The sequence below is a fragment of the Pholcus phalangioides genome, unplaced genomic scaffold (assembly GCF_987345545.1).
Source record: "Pholcus phalangioides strain wild (caught in Gottingen) unplaced genomic scaffold, Ppha-v1.0 ptg000017l_1, whole genome shotgun sequence".
Classification (NCBI taxonomy): Eukaryota; Metazoa; Arthropoda; class Arachnida; order Araneae; family Pholcidae; genus Pholcus; species Pholcus phalangioides.
The window spans coordinates 7,199,987-7,222,581 of NW_028301610.1; the positions used below are offsets into that span (position 1 = coordinate 7,199,987).

At 36.2% G+C, this 22,595-nt stretch overlaps 2 protein-coding genes across 4 annotated transcripts in view; one reads left to right on the forward strand and one right to left on the reverse strand.

Annotated features, from left to right (window-relative positions):
- LOC149072172 (uncharacterized) overlaps positions 1-4,843 on the reverse strand; it is a 61,255-nt gene extending 56,412 nt beyond the window's left edge. For both annotated transcript variants that reach the window (XM_089246087.1, XM_089246089.1), the window contains exon 1: positions 4,785-4,843. The gene's annotated coding sequence lies outside the window, so the exon portion shown is untranslated. The remainder of the gene's footprint in view (positions 1-4,784) is intronic.
- Positions 4,844-5,420: 577 nt separating this feature from the next.
- Positions 5,421-19,113, forward strand: LOC149072173 (HIG1 domain family member 1A, mitochondrial-like). Of its 2 annotated transcripts, none has more exons than XM_089246117.1 (3): positions 5,421-5,625; positions 14,933-15,061; positions 17,459-19,113. In XM_089246117.1, the coding sequence occupies exons 2-3, from the start codon at positions 14,953-14,955 to the stop codon at positions 17,653-17,655; spliced, it is 306 nt and encodes a 101-aa protein (XP_089102243.1). In that variant the 5' UTR covers positions 5,421-5,625; positions 14,933-14,952; the 3' UTR covers positions 17,656-19,113. The 2 variants fall into 2 exon arrangements, with proteins under 2 accessions (XP_089102243.1, XP_089102245.1); XM_089246119.1 differs by lacking the exon at positions 5,421-5,625 and adding an exon at positions 10,948-11,152.
- Positions 19,114-22,595: the final 3,482 nt, after the last annotated feature.

Here is a 22,595-nt window from a genome sequence, read left to right on the forward strand (position 1 = left end):
ATATAAAAAGCCAACTAGCATGAAAATGTACTGTGTAGAATGAAAGCGGTTTTGCTTGAAAGACAAATGGGGGGAGGATACACAGTGTAATGATACTTCGGCTAACAAAGATAATTTGTTTCAAAGTGGTGAAAAATTATTTCCCAAGTTTTTAAGGAAAATAATTTGTTTCATGTACTGCTCAAAATTTAAAGGTAAGTTTCATAAAACACTAAGGAGTTCTATGAAAAAAAATAATAGAACTAGACTTGGGGTTGAGTTGAACAACTAAAACTAAATAAAGGTAAATTTGAAGGAAGATTGTTTTTTTTTCAAATTTCACACTATGCACACAACTTAGTCAGGGTTGTATGTGTTATCTAATGCAATGTGCTGAACTTATTTTTCTGCCTTATATTGCACACCCACGTTGAGTTGGCCTCTGGCTATGTCATGAAAAATCACGATGGACAGTTTCATTTATCTTTCTGCAAAAACGTCACAGGAAAAAAGAGCAGGTTGGTATTTTCCGTTTGCATCTTCTGTGCTATATTAGCGAGTTTTTCCTTCTCCTTTTCCCGTCTTTGAATATGAACCCTCCCTTCGAGCGTCAAGGTCAGAGGCCAATTCAGTATGGGCATACAATACATACAGATGAAAAAGATTATCTATTCTACAGCAGAATGCTTTGCATTGTTCTGCAACGAGCCCTAAGTTAAATGGAAATGATCTGTGGAAAACACACACAGTGTTTATTATTCCTTTTTCAAAATTCTTCCCGAGATTATTCTTCTGCAGCACTGATTGTTTTGTGACTTTGGCTTTCCCAAATAGTATTGTCACAAGTAGAGGTGGGAGGGTGAGCAGACATCCAGCGAAGCAAAGCAGCAATCATTTCAGATTACTGAAGGTGTTGGAAAAAAGACGAGTTCAGCCAACATCCCCTGAAGAAGGGGGGTTTTCTTCGGAGAGCTATCTATGAAGGGTGTTGGTACAGTGGTCAAGACGAAAAAAAAAGGTTCTTTCAGTGACTACTACTACTAAACCAGACACATGCACCTCGTCCATATTCCTCTGCAGAACCTCTAACGAATCAGTACATGTTGGAATGTGCATGTACGTGTAGTGAAACCTGGCATGAAGTTTGTTTTGGTGTAATGCTTGTGATGTGTAGTACTGCCATCTGCTACCAGTTTTTCTAACTATGAGTGAAGTGTAATGATTGAATGATTTATCATGTAGGCCTGTTGCTCTCTGTGGCGAGACTTTTTAATGGGGAGATCGGCTCGTATTTGAGCCTCGAAGTTGGGAACCACAGGAAACCAACTTCAGCTGATCACCACTGCGGTGATGGTGGGGTTTGAACCCGGATCCTCGCGATGCGAGTCCGTCACTATGATCCCTCAACTACCATAGCGGCTCTTTCAGTGACTGGAGGCTGCTGCACCCTTCCCAGCTAACCACAAAGAACATTTCAATAGCTCAATTTTGGCTCTCTTTGAAGGTAAAAAGACAGAACATTCCACTAATATTAACGACGGCGCCATATGAGAAAGAATCTTCTGCAACAAAGATGCTTTTATTAGCTCCGGTCGGGGGCTTTGGTGAGAGTATTTAATTTTGGCTATGGTTGGGGACCTATTGTTGGACCAGATATAGGCTACCCATTTGGGGGGGGGGGGTTAGAAACAGTGTTAAGTGCTATAAATCGAATGGATGGATTTGATTACAATATGATTTTTCAACTTGTTTGAGAATCGAAATGGGATGAAGCTGCCCAATCCAGAACAACATCTGTTTGCGGTCACTAACTGGAATATAAACAAATCGTAGTACAGAATGGTAGGCGGGGTCACGCGATTCCGTTTACTGGTCCTATAAGGACAGCTCTCCTCATGTGACGTTTTCCTGAAAAAAGTGGGGGGGGGGAGACAAATGTGGGGCTTGGCAGAACCCATATTTTTATTAATTGTATACAGTATCACAAAACTACATTCGGTTATATAAACGCAGGATTACTAACAAAACCGAAAAAATTCCTCTTCGTTATACACTTTCTCGAAGAAAACAAAGTGAATATCAAATATAGCTATTCATTTCTGATAAGTTCATACATTTTGCATTTTGTGGGAGTTTTCTTTAATGATAATTTATGAACAACCGTCACAATTCAATATTGGGTAATTTGGAATCATCTGTAAGGGTGTGAAAATAGTGCATCCGTATTTCCGATTCTGTTATATTTATATTTCCAAGAGATTGGCCTATTGAGTCACATAATATTCAACTGTCAATTAACCGAGTAGAATTTTTAAAATTTGCAAGCATTACTGAGCATTTAGCAAGTATTTACGAAATAAAAAATAAGCATTTAATAAATTTTATATCAGAAATGTGCGGCAGATGCGGGCCTTTCATAAACAAAGTGTCATATATTGATTGTTCTTTTTTTCCGATACAGCAACGCATCGTTCATGTGGTGATTATTCCAAGAAATGCGGTACAGTATTAAAGTACATGTACTGCAATAAAAAAATATAAGCAATGAAATATAGAAACAAAAGACCACAATAAAATATATATTAGATATTGCTCATTTCGTTTTTAATTCTAATTAATTTTTTTTATTACCACTCAATAAATCCCATATTAATTTGTATTTATTATCAATTTAATATAATAAATTTGATTATTCAGACCTGTAGAATTGAAATTTTGGAAAATTGTCTGGAAACTGATGAACATACCAAGTTTCGTGGCGCAGTTTTGGTCACTGATTTTTAACGTCTCTAATTTTTGACTATCAGGTAAAAAATTTTCACAAAAATTGATTTTTTTATAACAAAAAGAAAATCTATAAAATATGAATTATTCTAACCTTTTAAATACTAAATTAATTTTTCAAAAAATGTTTTACATAATCTATACTATTATGATATTTTTTATTATGTAGCTTTCAATATAAAAGTAGCATAGGGAAAAGAACAAAAATGGAAGGAACAAAAGCAGCTCAATTAATAAGAATTTCGTTGTTTCTAAGTATTTACCTAGATATTTGAATTCAAAAATCGGGAGAAAAAGCGGCAAAAACTAACGGACAACGCTTCTCTCCCAACTTTTCTCCAATTTTCGAATTCAGATATATCTATGAATATTACTTAGAAAAGTGGAAATTTCTTCGTTGGTGTCAGAAGAGACAGGGCAACAACTTATTAATTTAGTTTTTGGGCACAGGGTGTCCGTACAAAAGTTTTTATTTTAATAACTATACAATCCCTTGAAACATGAATGACGTAGCTGAAATTCCTGACTTTGCACATTTACATTCCGGAAGAATGACTTTAATATCTCTCACCGGGTTTTTTGCTATTCCCATTTTGAAAACCGTCAGGCGATTGTGGGACACTCTGTACATTCAAGTAATGCAAACATTTAAATCACACGAGTGCACAAACTACTGGCGGGCCCCGTCTAGAATTTTAATCGGCCCACGAAACAATTTTGAAAAAGTATTTCACTATTTCAAAATACACCTTAGGATGTACGGTTAAACATAATATGTACAGATATTATGTAATGCATTATTGATTTTGTGGCTAGACTATAACTAAGTACTCAAAAAAGTATTTTGGCACCATTGATTGGTGTTGCAGTACTTCCATATTTGAATGTATGCACCAAAGATTCGAATTAAATTTATCAGTGTTTTTCATTGATGTGTAGATGCCTGCGGGCCGGAGGTTGAGTATTCCCTCCGTTATATAGAAATCATTATGTATCAGAATAGGATATGAATACAGGACAGAAAAGTAAAATTTAGGCGCAGCTATACACAGTACCACTTTTTTGTCTTTTGTTTGTTTGTTTAGGATTTATTAGTAATGGCATGAAAGAGGGTAGAAAGGAGGGTAAAAAAAGTGAGAATGAAATGGGAGGGGCGGGGGGCGGCAAAATTTATATAGCCCACAGGTGACAACAATGTAAATACGGCCCTGAAGATGTATATGATGAGAAAAATTCTGAGGAAAATGTAAATCAATCAGGTTCGAGTGATTATAGGCGTAAGCAGAATTTTCCAAGGGGGGTTTTTCAATTTTTTATCTTCTCAAGGGGGGGGGGGCTTTTTACGTTTTTTTGCAGCAAAATAACATTATAATCTCGGCTTGAGGGGGCGGGTTAGAACTGTGTAATACCTTACAGTGAGTGCATCTATATCAACTAAAAAGTTTGTTACAAGAATACGAAATTCATTAGCCAAGGCTGAAAAATCATGGGGAAAAAATCTTCATTAGTCAAGGTGTCACTGAACAGTGACACAATAACCATTTGAGGCTTTTTGAAACAGTGTAGCTAGTAAAGTACAGTAATTTTTCATTCTCGAGATCTGCCAACCCTATCAGTAAAAATCGAAAAAAGCAATGTTAGTTGAAAAATATTATTTCTACTCACACAATCATCTTTGTAAGAGGAAAATGAAACTGACATAAGGCTATGCTTATAAAGATAAAAAAATTCAGGTAACGTAACATAATCGCAATTTTCAGATGTCGATTAATTAATAAGAAAATTAGATATTTTTCCTCGTTTTGAAATTTCAAGGTTTTTTTAAATATTCGAAATGTTTTGAACTGTTAAAAAAATGAAAACCCCACAGCCCATGGATTGTGACAGATAAGCGAAAACACAATATTGCAATCAATTAAAATTACTGATTAAATTAACAAATTACAAGTACAACAGAAAAATTTTAATTCTTGAAATTCCATTTAATTCAAAATTTAAATTCAAATAAAATGCCAGCACACCAACTTATTGATCAATAAAAAACTTGGAAAATTTTAGATACCAAAACAAACCTCAATGTGCTATATTACGTAATGCTGGGGAAAGATACCGATTCACACGCTATCGATTACTAATTAAATCGATTAAAAAAAGGATTGTTTCGGGCTTTTGGGATGGTTTTTGATACGCTAACCATATTTGCTCCAGAAAATTTGCGTGAAACTTGGCTTCGAAATACGGGAAAATACTGGACATTGCTAACAATCACCAAAAATAATGCTAAAAGTAAGCAAAGTTGCCAAATCATGCTAAAATCACGAAAAAGTCGTAAATCGAGGACCACCACTTCAAATTTTAGTGAATTAAAAAAAAAAACCAAACATAACAGATATGTGAAATACATATTCTTATTCGTAGTTGTAATTATCGAATGCAATTTCTGAGTTGGGAAGATAGTTTTAATCGTTGATTAGAAGAATGAAAGTCAAGTTGGCTTCGTTGAAAATACGTGAAAAATCGGGACATTTTTCCAAAAATGTTGGGGCAGTCAAAAAACAGAAAAAACCGGCTCTCTTTCGATAAATACGGGACGTATGGTGACTCTAATTTAGAAAACTTTTTTGTGAAGAAAGAGAAAAACTACCCTTGCGATTCTCCAGCAAGGACAGAAGAATTTTCTTTCTTCCCTTTCACACATCTTCGCTTTAAATCGCAATTTTTTTTCTATAAAATATAGTCGATTATAAAACCGGTTTTGATTTAATCGATATACGTCGATTCTTTTCAATCATTTTCAGACCGCTTATTATGCAATACCAGAGCGCATTGTAAACTTCCTCAGGCAAACTTATCGTCACGTAGGTAGGTATGAAAATACTAAGTTGAATTAACGTTTTAACCAACATTAAATTTTTAATTTTTTTTTTTTTGCTATGAATTTTATTGTTTAAATTGTTATATTTATATTTCTTTGGGAATTTAAGTCGATTACTGAGTGAATAGAAATATTTCTTTGGTTATCCTTGTGAATATTCACTCTGAAGGTCACTTCTAATAGTAGAATAAAATTATCCCGATTCTACCAATTGTTGAATTTCACATTTCTTTCAAATATTTGTTTTTTTGTGTTATCGGTAATAAAAATTCTATTACTGTTAAAATGTGTTTTATTCGATTGATTTTCTATTAGTCTTCCAACATCCGGACTGTTTTCATAGAATAGGTCTTGGTTTAAATTTAGCGGCCTGAACCTTATATTTCTATAGGTTACTATGGAGATGGCGGCAGATGTTGTGTGCGTTTTAATTTGTTTATTTTTCATAATTAGCTTCGATTTTTCAACTGTATTACTGATATTGGAACAGCTATAGTATATCCCTTTTTGGAAATTTTTTTCTTTGGTGAGAGAAACATGAGAAGCGTGACGAGAATTTGCCAAGAGTGAAATGGAGTCATGCTTTCTGACATCTTTCTTGCCAAAGAAAAACAAATAGCTAAAAAAAAAACACGCCAACACACTTATAATGTACTGTTCTTCTCACCAGTGCATTGCACGAGTTGGCTCAGGTAGTCCCAGCAGAAGTGGCTCCCGCGCTATTCTCTTATATGTTGACAGTGTTTGATCCTCATTGTCAGAGATTTTGCATTGATGGTGTCGATGCCAGGTACACAGACTTCCCTTATCTGCAGGAGTAACATTGCGAGTGTCAGAGGGAGCATTTCCTCAGATCCATCTGACGTATGTAAGAGGCCTACTGTTGACTGTGGCTTCCACATTGCACATGAGTGTTGGTAGCTCTTTGTAGCTGAGAGATTCATGTCGAAGGTATTGCAGAAGGAGCTCTTTGATGGAATGAATAAGATGCTCCCACTATCCTCCCTACCAGGTGGGTGTAGGAGGAATGAACTTCCATCGTATGGGCGCGAGATCAGTCAACACTACATTCAATTCAAGACTTTGCAGAGAATTACTATTTTACCGCGCACCAACTCCGGTCATATATCGCCATAAGGCAGTTTCCAACCAGTTTCCAGTTGGGTGGGAAATAAAGGCGTCTATCAGTGGTCGCCTCAGGTTCAGCAGGTGAAGAACTTGTTTCTGATGTTCCTGTCCGGATTCGAACCCTTGGACCTTGACATCAGCTTTTATAGTGGAAGACGAGCATCTTATCACTGTGCCAGATAAAGTATCAGAATTACTATATTTTTTAAAGTCCAATTAGACCATGGAGGGTTTACCTCTCCTTGCGAAGCAACTGGATGAAAGCCTATGTGCTTAAGGAAGTGACTATTTCCAAATGAATAACCCTGTATACTGCACAAGTATAGAGCACGATCCAGCACTTTTTGTGTTCAGGAATAGAGGACCACACAAATCCAATCCAGTGATTTCAAACACAGCATCTCTTGCCACTCTGTCTAAAGGCAGTGGCATGAGTGGACTAATTCAGACTTTCGAGTTGAATCTTTTTCAAGTTGCATACAGTGAAATTGGTTCTTATAGTTCGCTTTGATGAAATAATCCAATACAGTTCTCTAAGTTTTTTAGCTAGAATTTGGACACCAGCACGGTTATTTCTTCATGAGATATCTTATTAGACACTACACTATGCAACGTTTAGATGGAAGCGGAATAAGATAGAGCAGCGGTTCTCAACCTTTTTTTGACCCACACAGTTCTTTCTGGTATATAATTTCTATGAGAGGGAGCCCCGTAGGCGTATTTATTAATTTCATTTATTATTAATCAAATTCTATTTATTAATCAAAGTTGCTGACTTATTTTTATTTAAAAATACTTAGTTATTTTTCAAATTTACTGGGTTTTTTTTCATTTTCCTCGAGCGGCTGTGGAGCACTGGTTGAGAACCACTGAGATAGAGGAATGAAAATTCATCATCCGTCTCAATTATTTTAGTTTTCACTTGCATCAGTCCACTTTGATCCTTCACAAGCAATAAATTCTTGTATGTTTGATCATTCGCTGGAAAACAGTCTCTTTGAATCAGAGCCCTGAGGGTATTTTTTAACTGTTTTTTTTGAAGCACTGAGTATTATTTCACTAGAGGTATCCTTCTTCTGAGTTCTCAAGATAACTCTCTTCACCCAACAGAAGACATGCATCTGAGAAAATCTGGGTACGTTTTCAAACCAAAAAGAATTATTCCCTATGGTTAAATTCATAAATATATTTTCCTTTCTGAACTAATTAAACTCTCATCAGGGTGTATTTCTAGACTGGGCCAATTTCCTTTGTTTTCTTTAAGTCAACGAAGCCCCGAACACCAATCGCTTTTCACCGTTTGTATAGCATCGCAACCTCGTGGAGGCAATCTCTGGAATTCGTGTCTCCAGGAACATACAGCCAGTGGTCAAAAGGTGACAATTTATAAATTTCTTTCATCCTGCTGCCTATGAAAGTACCCCACTGATCATTCCCCTTAATCTACCCCTAGGCAAGTGGTGAAATCTATCCAGAAATAGGTACGAGCAGAATGTGTATTCATATCATCAATAATGAATTTACAAGGATGACGTCACTCTCCGCTACCATACGAAGGTTTTTTAACAACTAGATGTTGTGAAGATATATTTTGGAAAGAGACAAAATTCAACTGCCCCTGCGGAGAATCGAACCCACGTCCTTTCACTTTCCAGGTGAACGCTTTAGACTTGTTGAATTTTCTCTCTTTCCAAAATATATCTTGGCAACAGCCAGTTGTTAAAAAACCTTCGTATGGTAGCGGAGAGTGACGTCATCCTTGTATAAGTTGCCATCTGGTGGCAGCGTCAGCAGTTGTGAGCTTGGCCTGAGTCTGGTCCGGCCGTCCATGTACGGTCCCTTTCAGTATACTCGAGCTCCAAGGAAAAGATGGAGAGATTCTGTGCCTCTGTAGTCTAGTGGTCTAAGGCGTTCACCAGGAAAGTGAAAGGACGTGGGTTCGATTCCCCATAGGGGCAGTTGAATTTTCTTTCCAAAATATATCTTCGCAACAGCCGGTTGTTAAAATACCTTCAATAATGAATTTGCTCAATCGTGTAACTATAACAAAAGCAAGTAATTCTAATCTCGGTATTGTTATCTTCTCGAGGGGAGCTAGTCTAGATCGTGAGCCTAATAATTGAACGGATACAGTATCACTCCATTTTCATAATGCAAATACACGGCTGTGGAGTAGGCACATTGACTGGCCTCACAAAATATGTGAATAGACCAATTAGATTGATCACCATAGCCTATGCGTCTAGGGATTTTGAAGTCTGATAGCATTTCTTATTCTTTGTACCACTGAATAAATTTTTCCTCATGTCATCTATAAAAGAGGCATCCCAATCTGATTTTAAGACCCAAGCTTGCTGAATAAGTAATTTAGCCTGTAATAAAACAGGTGATAAAAATCCTATTGGGTCAAAAATACTCAGAGTAATGAAAAGTATTTCTTTGCTTGGATGGATTTTTGATAAAATCTTGTTTGACAGAACGTGTTAGACTGTCTTCAATGCTATCCCATTTCAGTTCGAGCACATTAACAGGTTTCAATAATTCTACTTTTTGAAGTTCATGACTCCCAAAATGAAAATTTTTTATTTAATGTGATGGACAAAATTCCCAAGCTATTAATTCCATTTTTGCTTCATCCAGAATTTTTTGTAAATACTTAAATTTTCCTAACTCTTCAGCATCATTGACTGATGCAACAGTTATCTATATAAAATGAACTTTCGAGGTTTTAATGATAGGTTGAAATTTTTCAGTCACATTAGACAAATGTGTCATTATTGCTCCCAATAAAAATGGACTGTTGCAAACACTAAATATTACTCAGTTATAGTGGAATACCTGTATTTGACTATTCCACCATAGAAACCAAGTAATCGTGATCATTCTTTTCCATCTCAATTTCTAAGAAAGCACTGCGAATATCTGATGTTACGTCTATCGCTTTCTCTCGATTTTCATGATAATGGCTGGAATTCGCTTGACTAAGTTTGGTCCTTTAATTCAGTGGTGCGCAAACCGTAGGTTACGACCCTGTGGGAGTAGCCTTAATGAACTAGGAGGATCTTGAGAGATTCTCCAAAATAGAAATTTCCAAATAAGATTCATTTTTATATAAAAATATGTTAAAACTAAAGAATACCTTTATTCAGCTGAGCTAATTACCATGTATCGTACAATGAAATTTTATCAAATTCTACTTGTACAATAATCAATATATCGGCTCCGTCATGCCAGAATCACGAATGTGCAATGTCCTTGCAAAAAAGAAATGTGGGAAATGACATTTGAATGGTTACTCCACGGAAATTATTTTTCTAAAATGTTTTGTAACTTGTTTCAATAGGGCATTATTGAAACGTGTTACATTCACATTTCAGGCACAACTTAGCAAAACAAGGTATCCAAACAGCTGATAAAAAAAGGAAAATTTGTACATTCATGTTTCTGGCATGCGGCGGACGATATCAAGTTCATACTTTTACAGGGTGACTTGGAGAGAATCGCTTGATTTCAAAATTCAGGGAATCACCTGATTTCTTAAAAATTAAAAGCACAGAATAGAATGATAAGTGATATGTACATTTTATGAAAAGTTTTTTTAAATGTTCGATTTCAAGTGTAGAATCATTCTGAAATCAGATGATTCTTTCTTAATCACCTTGTATACGAAAATGAAGGACTATACACCTCGCTACATTTCCATCTTACATAAGGGACATTAAGTACATCAAAAAACAAAGTAAATATTTGATAATAAAAAAAAAAAAACTGGATATCTTTAGAAGTCAATATTGCCTAATCAAAATCAAAAAAGTTTTCCGAAAAGGGCTTTCAGAACAGCATTTTTACTGGCAAAAAATTAGGATGTCCCGGAAAACCAGGACATATATGTTCAGATTATGTCGGGGTTGGTGCAAATTTTTTCGGTCAAAAGGTCGTGCTTCAAAAAGTTTGCGCACCACTGCTTTAATTAAACAGTCGTTGAGAGTAAGGTTCCTGTCAGTTTTGCAGGACACATTAAAAACTGGTCTTAATTTTGTGCTGAGACTACGAGATGGTAAGTAATGACCTGTCACCTTTTGAATAACATCCTCTTTCTCCCACTCTAAGAATACTTTATCATAATTGTCATATAGACCATTTGACTTTAACCTTTTAGTAATGTTATAAACTTTTTTCAGCAATATAGCGGTTTGACAATGTTTTGCTGCTCATCTAACCAAGGTAGTCTTACGTGGTAACATCCTTCATCATTAATACTCAAGGAATTTTTGAGTTGTTCCTGTTCCATTTACTTCTGTTGCCTTAGTTATACTACCTGTAGTCTCTGAAATACCAAATTTCTAAACTCCAGAAATCTGAAACTTTCAATGAATGAATAGAAAGGTTCGTGAGATACCTTATACTGGCATTGCTATTCACATCTGTAAGCCATATCTTATTTATTTTGAGTTCCTTCAAAAATCTATTATAGAGAAAAATTCAAGGAATGTTTCCACAAATGACTTCTTAACTAAAAAAAATTCAAATTCGGCTTTAGTATATCTGTCAACCGCTCCCACTTTAATACGATATCTATCATGGGGCCTGGCATCAATTAAAGACCCTTTGAAAAGTGAATTGGAAATGTTATCCATTTAGTCAAACATATTTCTTTAGGAGTTGACGGTTTGATATAGATTTCTGTGACCCATAATCTAAAAGAGCGCAAACCTTCTTTTTGGACTTACTCCTGATATTTATATCCAACGTTGTTAATAACACTGAATCACTGCAGTTCTTTTTTTGTCACTCCGCTATGTACAGTTTCCAAATCCTTGGACTCATCTGTTCGAGAAGGAATATCAGGGCAGAGCAATAAATAGTGGTTTGCTGCATATGTGACAGCGGACAAAACTCCTACAGAACCTCATTATATGCCCTTTTTTTAAACATCTCAGGCAGCATCTTTTTCTTTAAGTTTAGTGATTCTGTAATTTAACAGCATGGACATGGCTGTATGGCAGTCCCCACTTTAGTGAGAGCGACCACAGAAAATGCAGCTGGTTTTGATCTCTGCAATCCTATAGCAGTAGGAAAGGATGATGGCTTTAGTTTTTATCCTTAAGTGGTTCCTTATTTGTGTAAAAACCCTGCCTAGCTACTATCAATCTCTCTTCATTTTTGACTTCACAGTGAAGAAAAGCCATTAACCCTGAAAGTTGAGTATGTTTCCCGTTCATAGGGCTCAAAGTTGGTGGGGGGGGGGGGATTGGTAGGCCTCGTATGCCATTAAAGACGAGGGAGAGATCGAATATCTGTGATGCTTTTAAAACATCTTCCCCCAAACAACCAGGGGATACAATTAGACCACATTTGTTTATGTGCTTAACCTCATGGATTCCAATGCTCTTAAATGGGCTTTAATTCTATCCGCTAATTTGCTTAAAGGTGTTTTCACAGTATTACCCACATTACTGAGTCATTAGTAGTGACTAATTTTAATAGTTCTCGAATGTACAGTTCAATTAATTTTTTTATCCTGAAGAGCTGTTCCAATGCATCTGTCATGGGACGTGTCACAATCACATTAAATATTGAAAGCAAAATGCATATATACAAATATTGTGATGCATATTGTGTTGCAAGAATTAGATTTTAATTTAAAATATTTCATTGTGTTCAGGGTTAATCAAATACAATTAAGCAAAGGTTTTAAACAAATTCACTTGGCATTTGCATCGAGCTTTTCATTAGATTAATTAATACACATGATTCACAATTAAAGAATAGATTTTCCAAATATGCCACACATAAAAATAAATGAACTCGCCAAAGACTGGTTAATATCGTCCTCCTTGCGGCCAGGGTGCCAAGAGGCATTAAATACTACTTTGTCAATATTTCAAAGGGGTCCCATGCTCAAGAATTATGAGCACCTTGGGGGAACTATGTAATACGTGAACCCATGCCCAAAACAGCTGCAAAGAAAGATTAAATGAGTTACTTTTATGTTGTGAGCTATGTGATTTTTTAATTAAAGCGTGAGAATGGAATGATAGTGATATTTATGTTTAAATGCCTGGGTGCCATTGGTATAAACCAGTGTTTCCCAAAGCTGGCAATATCATCCCCTGTAATAATTGTTTGATTGTTATGCTATCTGTGTATTTTTCTGCATCCTGTGATTCATTAGAAAGTTCATCTTTTACATTTTCTGTGTCCAGAAGTGCATCCATTACTAAATTATCAAGTTCATACAATTCAGCTTTTAAATTTCTCAATTTTGTTAATTTATTGGTTAGTAAACCGAAATCTATAGGCTCTATCTAATTCATCTACAATTAGATCAACAGTTTTATTAAAAGATGCTTGAATAGGAGCTCTTTTAGCAAGTTTCTCCATTATCAAAAAAAATTAAATTGCAAATTACTGAATTAAAATTACTGACATGAAATTCTTAAAGTTCTAAAGCAAAAGTTATGTCAAAATTCAATATCTGATCTCATGAAATGTTTTTCTCAAATAATTAATATTAATTAATAATTTGAATCCTGGCTGGCTCTTCAATTTATGTGATAATCCACATAAATTATCTCGGTAAGGCCAGACGCCGTCTGTACCGAGATTTTAATTTGCTAATAAACTTAAGAAAACCTTTTTTAGATTGCTGCGATTTTCTCGGTTGTGATTCTTCAGAACAAAAAAGGAAAAGACGTTTTTCTCCAGTTGTCTCTGAGTTCTCTGAATGAATTTCTCACTCAACATACTGCTTTCAAAATCTTGTTTAATATACTTTCCCACAAATATAGAGCATCTTTGCTGCTTTCCAAAACAATTGCAGCAACGAAAACCTAGAGAAAGAAGAAAGATCAACCTCTTTGTTCATGTCCCCAAGCAATAACTACACGAATGAACGGCAGAACTTTGCCACTGGACTTATCCCGTTGCCGAGATCTCTTCGGTCCAGCTTCGTGGCAGAGTGTGGAACATTTATTTTGAGTTGGGGGGAAAAAATGTTTGCAACATTTTCCGCAGGCAATTAGGTACTGTCTTGATTAATAAATTTTGTGGTGATTACAGACGAGATGGGTATGCGAGTTGGAGAAAAGTTCCTGGGTTTCGTAAGAAGGATGAATGTACATATATTAGGATGAAGGCATATTTTAGAAGCAATTAGGGGGGGGGCTATGCTATCTTATCTGTTATCTTACATTTGTCATCTTATATACATGAGATACAATGAATGAATGCCAGGGGCTCTGCCACCAGACTTATCCCATTGCTGAGATCTCTTCCAGCCCAGCTTCGTGGGAGAGTCTGGAACAAAGTAAGTGCACCTAACAGTCTGAGTGTGTAGCTAGTGTTGTGCTTGATATTTCAGTGCTGCCATCTATACTTCAAATTGTGAGTGAAGTGTAATGATTGAATATTTGTTGCATTGTAGACCTGTTGCTCTCTGTGGTGAGACTTTTTAGTAGGGAGATCGGCTCGCATTCGCGCCTTGAAGTTGGACACCACAGAAAACCACCTTCAGCCGACCACCACTGTGGCGCCGGTGGGGTTCGAACCATACATGAGACACAACAAACAGACAAAACGAGAATCTTACTGTGTAATATAAGATATCCATCGGAGTGAGTCATCTCACTTAACACCTCGTTGGTGAGCAAATTGGTTTGATAACTTGTGGATTAAGAAGCCAGCATCGGTTTTATTGGGTTGAGTTCACTCGCTGCAGTTGATCTGATGAAAATATACAAAATAAAAATAGTGTGGAGAATGTATACAATTATAGGGATCACCATGCCATCTCGCTTAGTACCTTATTCGGCAACATGAATATAACAATATAAGTACACGCATGTTGTGGACATGAAATACATGAAGCAACAGCCACAAAAAACATGGTTTTAAACCAAAACTATTGCACCACCTCCAGACCCCTAGAACTTGGGTGTGGTGCCACATAGGAGAAGGGGAAACACAAATTCAACACTATTTTTTTTTTCGTTTTAATTTGTTTGCAAATCACACTTACTACCATTTTGGTTTGTAAATTTTTTTCACTTTCAGTCCATCAGTAAGCAGTGTTGTAAACTTTAATTTTCCCCCCTGAAAACTTAATTTTGTCTACTTTAATGCAAAAATATTGAGCAGAAATTTTGCACTGACATTTATTTGTAGGTTTTCATTAAGCTGAATAAATGGATCAAAGTTCACAAAGTGTATCAAAGCCATCATTTGACTATGAAGAGGAATCAAGAGCACAAAAATTGAAAAGAAAATCCAAAGATAACCCTTTCATGGTAGTTGGTGAGTGAAATAGATAACATGTTATATTAATTTTGAGTTTTTTGTTAACATGTTTATTAGTATCAAATAAAATTTAAAAAGGTGTTCACTTCTGAGAGATACATTGTATGTGGGAGGGGGGCATGGAGAACAAGGAGAGACACACTTTGTTTCATAGTGTTATAATAATGCTTCATGATGAGGCAAAAAAAGGTTGAAGAAAGTCAGCTGGATTGAATTTATTCCATTGGCATTTGCACAGAATGTGTCCCTGATAGTAAAAGGGTTAGCAAAGTGTTTTTTTTTATCATATAAAAGTGGCCTAAATATGATTTTTTCCCTTGTAAAGTATATTAGTTTTTTGTTAGCTAAATATTTTCAGTCTTACCGCATTTTCTAACCCTGGGGTACATTCTGATGCTTTATCTTTAGCAAGTTCATGAATAAAAATTGCATCACACATTTTATATACGGTGGTGTATTTATCTCACACTTTTTTGCCACAAAGAAGCACCTACAGTGGCTTTATCCCTTGCAAGTGGTCTTATAATCTGTAAACACCAGTTGTCCCTAAAGGACAAAGATCAGTGTAGGCTAGTTCATTCACTTCATACTCAGACATTTTAATTTTTTTTCATAACAAGCAGCACATCTCGTACTGCATATTACCACCAGGCTTAATATTCAATATTTTTTAAATACATTCATCATTACCCTCAGTTAAACCAAAGTTTTGTACTGTGGTAAAAGTTGTTTATGAAAAATTATCAGCTATATTCATGGATATACACACCAGTGATTATAGTCAAAGTTCTGATTCAAAAATGCTGTAAAATAAGAACCACTGATCAGAATGACTTATCAGAATACTTCCAAAGCAATGGGATATTGTTTGGCGAAGGAAAAAGTTTGAAATGTGCAGATAGATGCCAGTACTGTAATCTTTTGTGCCACTGCATCATTTTGGCACTTCAACAGTATCAGTGTGTGGATAGCACATCTTTTATCAAGATGCAGATTGCAACACCAGTGAAGCAGCTGCTGAGGAACCGTTTTGAGAATAACAGGATCACATGACACCTGGCAGCTATGTTCACCTGACCTTAACTCTTGCTGATAGGGCTGTTGACAGGAGGCTGCTGATACGGCTCTAGCACCAGCTAAATCACATTCCAAGATGGGGGAGGCATACATAAAACCTTTGCTATTCACCAACATAATTTTTTTTGTGCATATAGAATCATGCATATTGGTGGTTCTCAGTTTTCGTCGTTGCTCCTGATGGGGTCGCTGTAACTTTGCGATATTGACTTGAGCCTATTCAGTGCTGTGAAGTAACATTCTGGGAAGCTGTGAATAAATAGTGCTAACGTCAAAGGAGCCACAGTTGGTAAAAGTTTGTGAACCATTTCATGTATATGGAATTATCACTTACCTAATTGCTTCAAATAGAGGTCTAAACATGCTGCTAAAGTCTTGTCTTAATAAACAGTTCAAAGAAAATGAATGTATGCATAAATAGCCAGCCATAAGTGGATACAGACTCCTCGAACAGGGGTGGAGAGGAAGGAGAATCACTTAGATTGTGCACAATGAGAGGGCAAAAGTCCACCTCCACTCTCCCATTTATGCCAATAATACAATTTCTCATTTGGGGATTGCCCCTACCCCTCCCTCCGTACATAACGTGAGAAAGACTAAGATTTATTAATTTAATGTGATGTAGCAGACATTCAATTACAAATAAATCTATTGGTACTGTTGCTTCTCTTCTATATGATTTCTTAAGAGCCAGATGCATGTTACAGTAATTTTTTTTTAAGAACTTGTGTACTTCGCTTGTATTACTTTACCTTTATATTAGTGCAGGGGTTAGTCCAGACATCTTTTTGCAGGGTCCTGTTCTTGCAAAAATGGTCATTTATTTTGTGAAAAATAAGTAATGCTGTGGAAAGTGAAACATTCCAGTTAATTTATCACAAGAAATGCAATGCTAAATTTATGGCTTTGCTAATTAGTATTTTGTGAAGGACCCCTTTTCAGATCTAGAATTTTGTGAGGGTCTGAAAAACTGACTCTAACTTCAGTTAGACAGACTAGCGTGTTTGATTTAGTCTGATTTGATAAGCTTCTCTTAATTATGAACTGAAATCATAGAAAATTTTTCTCTTCCATATTTGTGCATAATGAGTGGTTGCAATTATTCGTCACATCTGTTCATTAGAGTTCAGTTGAATTTTCCATAGAAAAAATTTTATTAAAATAAAATTTCAGCCAATGACCTTCGGTATGTATTGATCACTCATACGGATATTTAAATTGTCAAAGTCACACCTGTGCTGTATTTATTCTGGAAGTGAATATTATTAAATGTGAAAGTTTTCAATGATCAATTATTTTTGGTGTATCTTTTTTCAGGATTACTTGGTTGTACAGCAGCATGTATATATGGTGCATACGCATTTAAACATAGGGGCAAACTATCTATATCTAATTATCTTATGCAGTTGAGAGTAGGTGCTCAAGGTACTGTAATAGGTTGCTTAACAATTGGTGTAGCGTATTCATTGTACAAAAGGTTTTTGAAAGATGATAAAAGGGACAGTGAAAATTGAAAAAAAAAAACCTATAGTATCTCTTTAGTAAAATGAGTTTTTATGTGTGTAAAATAAGATAGTTCAACCCAGTTGTCATACACAAAAGTGTGTCCATATAGACATGTATCTATGTCTATCATCTGCTATAACATTACAAATGTATTTTGTAATTCTATTATGTAAATAGAGTATTTGAGTTATCAGTATGTTTCAGGTAGTTCACACAATTTATTTTGCCATTAATGTCAGACAAAAAGCTGTCTGTGTGTATGAATTTTTTTCTCTGGTATTCTAATGCTTTTTGTTATTGAAACTCACCTTTTTGATGTTTTTCTGAAAAATGAGCTTGAATATAACCTATATAATCTATACCTATATCAGAGGCTCCCCAACCTTTCACATTTCAAGTATCTTGTAGCAATATAACTTGTATATTCTCTTGCTAAACATTTATAAAATAGATTTTTTTTATTAATTTTTTTGTTTATTTTTCATGTACTTCGGAATAGCCCATTACATATTCTTGCAGGTATGTGCAACTCTGGTTGGGAACCATTGATATAGTTGAATATTTCAAGTAGTATCAAATGAAGTACTGAATCATGTACAATAATGCTTATAAAACCTAGATTAGCTTTTGGGCTATATATAACACATCAAATTTTTTTATCAAAACCCCAGTCACAGCCAATGTCTACTTACACAATATGTATATTGTCAATGTTTATACTGCCTTTAAAAATCTGATCTTATCATTCATTGGATGAAATATTCTCTAGACAGTGCTGTTTTCGTTTTCATAAAAAGTTAGCTTTATATTAAAGAAAAGTGGCAAAGAATGCCTTGGCTTTTAATGATAAATTTAATGCATCACAGAGAAACTATGAAGAAACAAAACAAAGAAATCTATGAAAGCTGTGACATAGGAACTTAATTTCAGCTAATAGTTGATAAATTCTATAGTTTTCTTCACCTATTTGCATTTGTCTCAGGATTCTGAGTATTGAATATATACAAAGTTGTGACAAACATTTTGTAATTATTTTAAATTCTTCGAAAAAACATAGGCCTATGTGTTTTTCAATTCTCAATTTATGTATAAAAACACAAAATCCTTCAGGTTTTTTTAGAACCCTATTATATTCAGTAGTTAATTTTAGAAAATCTGTACAGTTTTTAATTTTTGTAGAACTTTTTTTAGGTATGTGTTTTTATTTTGATAATTTCTATGAAAGAACACCTAAGTGACATCCATTATTGTGAAGAAATTTCTCCGAATTAAATCATATTTGTTGAAAACATTGGAGAAAATTTTGTATAATTTGCATGGAAAGTGTGGGAGCTTATAATCCTCCAAAGAATAAAATTGATTTTTAAAAGCATCAAACAATGGGCTCCGTTTATTTTTGTTTAACAAAATTTGAAGTAAGCATGATTTGTACAAGGCACAATAAAAAGAATTTTAGTGCAACATAATATTTTTCTTTGGTTTTTAAACACATTTTTACAAAAAGGATAAACAAATTAATGATTTTTTTTTTGTTATATTTGAGTCTTTTATAGGCTCGCGAGTACAAAAATATGGGGCTACAGTCCAAAAGATATAGGTGCCATACTACAGACAATATGGATAAAGCAACTGCAGATGACTACAGGCAGTTCAATATCTTGATTCACAATGGCTGAACTTTCATATAAAAATCATTTGCTCAACGATTAAAACAATGCGAATCTTATAATCCTACCTTTCGGAAACTTTACAGGATGTCAGGACTATACAGTGATGGGGGGGGGGGTGAACTCATCGTCCGTCCATCTTTGAACAAAACTAGTTTGCCGCTCCAAGTGACGATTGATCGTTTTAAGGCGCGTATACATTAGCGCGCGGATCATGCAGTGAAAGCATTCGCAATTGGTTATTCAGTAATTTGTGCGGTGTTGTGAATGATTCTTGAGCTGTTTTCACTGAACCCACCTGGAATCGGTTTTTTCAACGAACACAGTTTGCGTACCGACGAGCGGATTAGAACTGCTGCAGAGGGTCGTGCGTTACAAGATCGGTACGCTAGTGTATACGCGCTTTAAAAAGAAAAGGATGGGGGAAAACCGCGATTGGCCAGAGCTCATTGAAATACCAGGCTGATTCATCCTCCATCTTTGAGCAAAAGTGACGTCAGTATTATCGCTATAGCCAATCGCTGACCCCCATCCTGCTTTTTTATCGATTGGATTTCGCTTGGAGTTTCAACCCAGTTTTTCGTTCAAAATGAAGGCCGAAGAGTTTGCTCGATTTTATGGGTGCCTTATCTATAGCGATAACACTGACGTTACACTTTCTCTCGAAGATGGAGGATAAGTCAGCCTAGTATTTGAATGAGCTCTCTAGGGCTAGGTAGTAGTGATGAGAATCGAAACAGCTGATTTGGCCGAAAGGTGGGAATACAGATCCGCAACTAGATACTTTGTCAGCCGGGAGGCGTAATTACAATCCCTACTCTCTTAGTAACAGGAAGCATTAGCACGCCGGTGATTGGTTACTGCGATCAAAAAAGCTAGCAAGACGTCACGAGAGGCGGAGTTTTGGGAATTTTCAGCTGGGCGAAACTGAATTTCAAAGTTCATTGAAAAATGAAAGCATTTTTATTGAATCGGTAAATGATAGCTGGGCCCAGCTTCGCGAGCCGTTATTGTCCTCTCGATGCACGTGAACCGCATTTGATTAAATCGGAAACATTTTTTAGTAAATCCGTAAGAGACAGCCAAAGATGGGGAAAAAATTGGTTGGGTTTCAGACCGGATCGAACACACAACCTTCGTTACGTGAGTCTCGTACTATAACCATTACTCCAACGGTGTGTGTTGGATTCCAGCACAATTAAATGTATCTATTGTTAAACGTTGCCAGTTAAAATTTCACCAGGAGTGACGTAATGATTCATCACTCATTTCGACCAATCACGATGCGCTAAATTTCTACAATGTAGCTAGAAATGTAGGAATTGTTTATAAGAGCAGCTGGGACAAGCACATATTTCGGCGTCCACATGTAATGTTTAAGCAGCGATTAAAGGGAGAACTGAATGTCTTTCTGGCGCGGGGCATCAGACGAGAGTACTCGGTTGCGGACCTAGGAACATTACTAAATGTTATCGGTATGGAGACACATACTTTTTCTTTCAAAAAGATGCCGAATTTGTCCCACTGAGCTTTTCATTTTTATTTTTTTGAGAAGCCACATGAAGCAATATGAAAAAAAACGTAATTTGAAATAATTCTGGCCGCAGATTTGTAGGCATAGGTGGAGATAGACTTGAAAGTCTGGGGGGGGGGGGCTGTATCACCGCCCATGTCTGTAGGACAGGTCAGAATGGTTATCCGTTCGCTCTATTACAAATCGCTCTCGTATATAATCTTACCGGTAGATGGCGTTGTTCACTAACAATGCCTGTCATATACGAATCGCTAGATATCGACTCTTCAGCCAGGCTTAAAGATTTCGATATAACAATTAAACTACTATACTCACTAGTGAAGTAATGGATGGGTCGCCGGATTTGAATCCATGTAATTTCTTTACGAAATTTTGCACTGCTCCAACAATTCCCCCTCGCTTCCTCCTGCTTCGCCTCTAGTCCCTGTATGGGTGGAGATAGACTTGGAAGTCTGTGGGGCACGATGTGATGATGTCAATTCATATATACATTAGATCTGTCCACTCCACTTTTGACGCTGGGGGCAATGCCCCCGTATCTCTGCCCATGAGTCCCTGTTCTTAACAGAAGCGGTTAACGACCCTTGTAGAGATGTGAGCGACATTGTGATGCCACATCTATTTTTTCAATTGGTCGTAAACGTATATGTCAGAATTAAGTTTTTGGAAAATTCTGATGACGATAAGTGATACAAAACTTTTCAAATGATCAGCTGATTAAAGAGCCCAGGGAGAGAATTTTAGTAATTCGTGGTCAAGTACACGAAATTAGAACGCAAAAAGGGCGGCAAAGCCATAAAAATGCCTCCGAAAGAGGATCGAGGTGGAAAAACTAAGTATAAAAAAACGGTTTTTCGATAACCGTCTAAAGCTACGCCCCCTTCCCCCAGCGCGTCAAAGTTACAGCTGACTGATCATATCCGTATTTGCATATATATGAATTAACATCATGCCCCCTTCCAGACTTTCAAGTCTATCTCTGCCTATGTTGTGCGATGTCTAGCATTGAACCTTGCTCTTTAGACTGTACCGTTGGGAGAAGCAGGAAAGATGATTCAAATGAATTTTTTTTCATTGCATCTGTTACACTAAGGATACAGTAAAACTTGTCAGTTTAGACAAGTGTTTCCCAAAGTGGGCAATATTGTCCCCTGGGGAAGATATAATGATCCAAGGGGGCGGTAGAAGCTATGGATTTAATATAGAATCCTATGGGTCGACTTGAGTTGGGGGCGATGGAAAAAAAAGTTTGGAAAACTATGGTTTAGATCAGGCATCTTTTCAACCCGTTGCTCGCGAGCATCACGGTGCTTCCTGAAGTAGCCAGAGTGCTCGATGCTTGTATTCCATTTCGTTCTCGCGAGCACTTGATCAACGTTCCAATTAAAACACCTTGTAAAAATTGCATTCAAGGGTTGAAATCATCCTGATTGCCATGCATTCGTATATTAAAACTTGCCGTAAGGGTGCTCTTCTTTTCATGACGGGCTCCCGCAGTGCTTGCGACTGGAAAAAGGTTGAAGACCTCTAGTTTAGATACCACCCCTGCATTAGACGGTTTTGAATGGAACCTTCCATTTCCTATAACATATAGAGATACAGTAACGTGAACATTCCATTTGGACGCCTCTCTAACTTGGGGTAATGGAACCACAGGGCGTCCCACTTAGGTTTTACTGCAATAGACCTACGTTCTGAATGTAGTGGAACACTCCTATAACAGACACTTTATTGAACTATGTCGATG

Bases quoted from the DNA above. Each gene is read 5' to 3' on its own strand.
- LOC149072173 (XM_089246117.1), top strand. From the start codon at position 14,953: ATGGATCAAAGTTCACAAAGTGTATCAAAGCCATCATTTGACTATGAA. The intron at 15,062-17,458 runs GTGAGTGAAATA...ATCTTTTTTCAG, and splicing joins TAACCCTTTCATGGTAGTTG to GATTACTTGGTTGTACAGCA.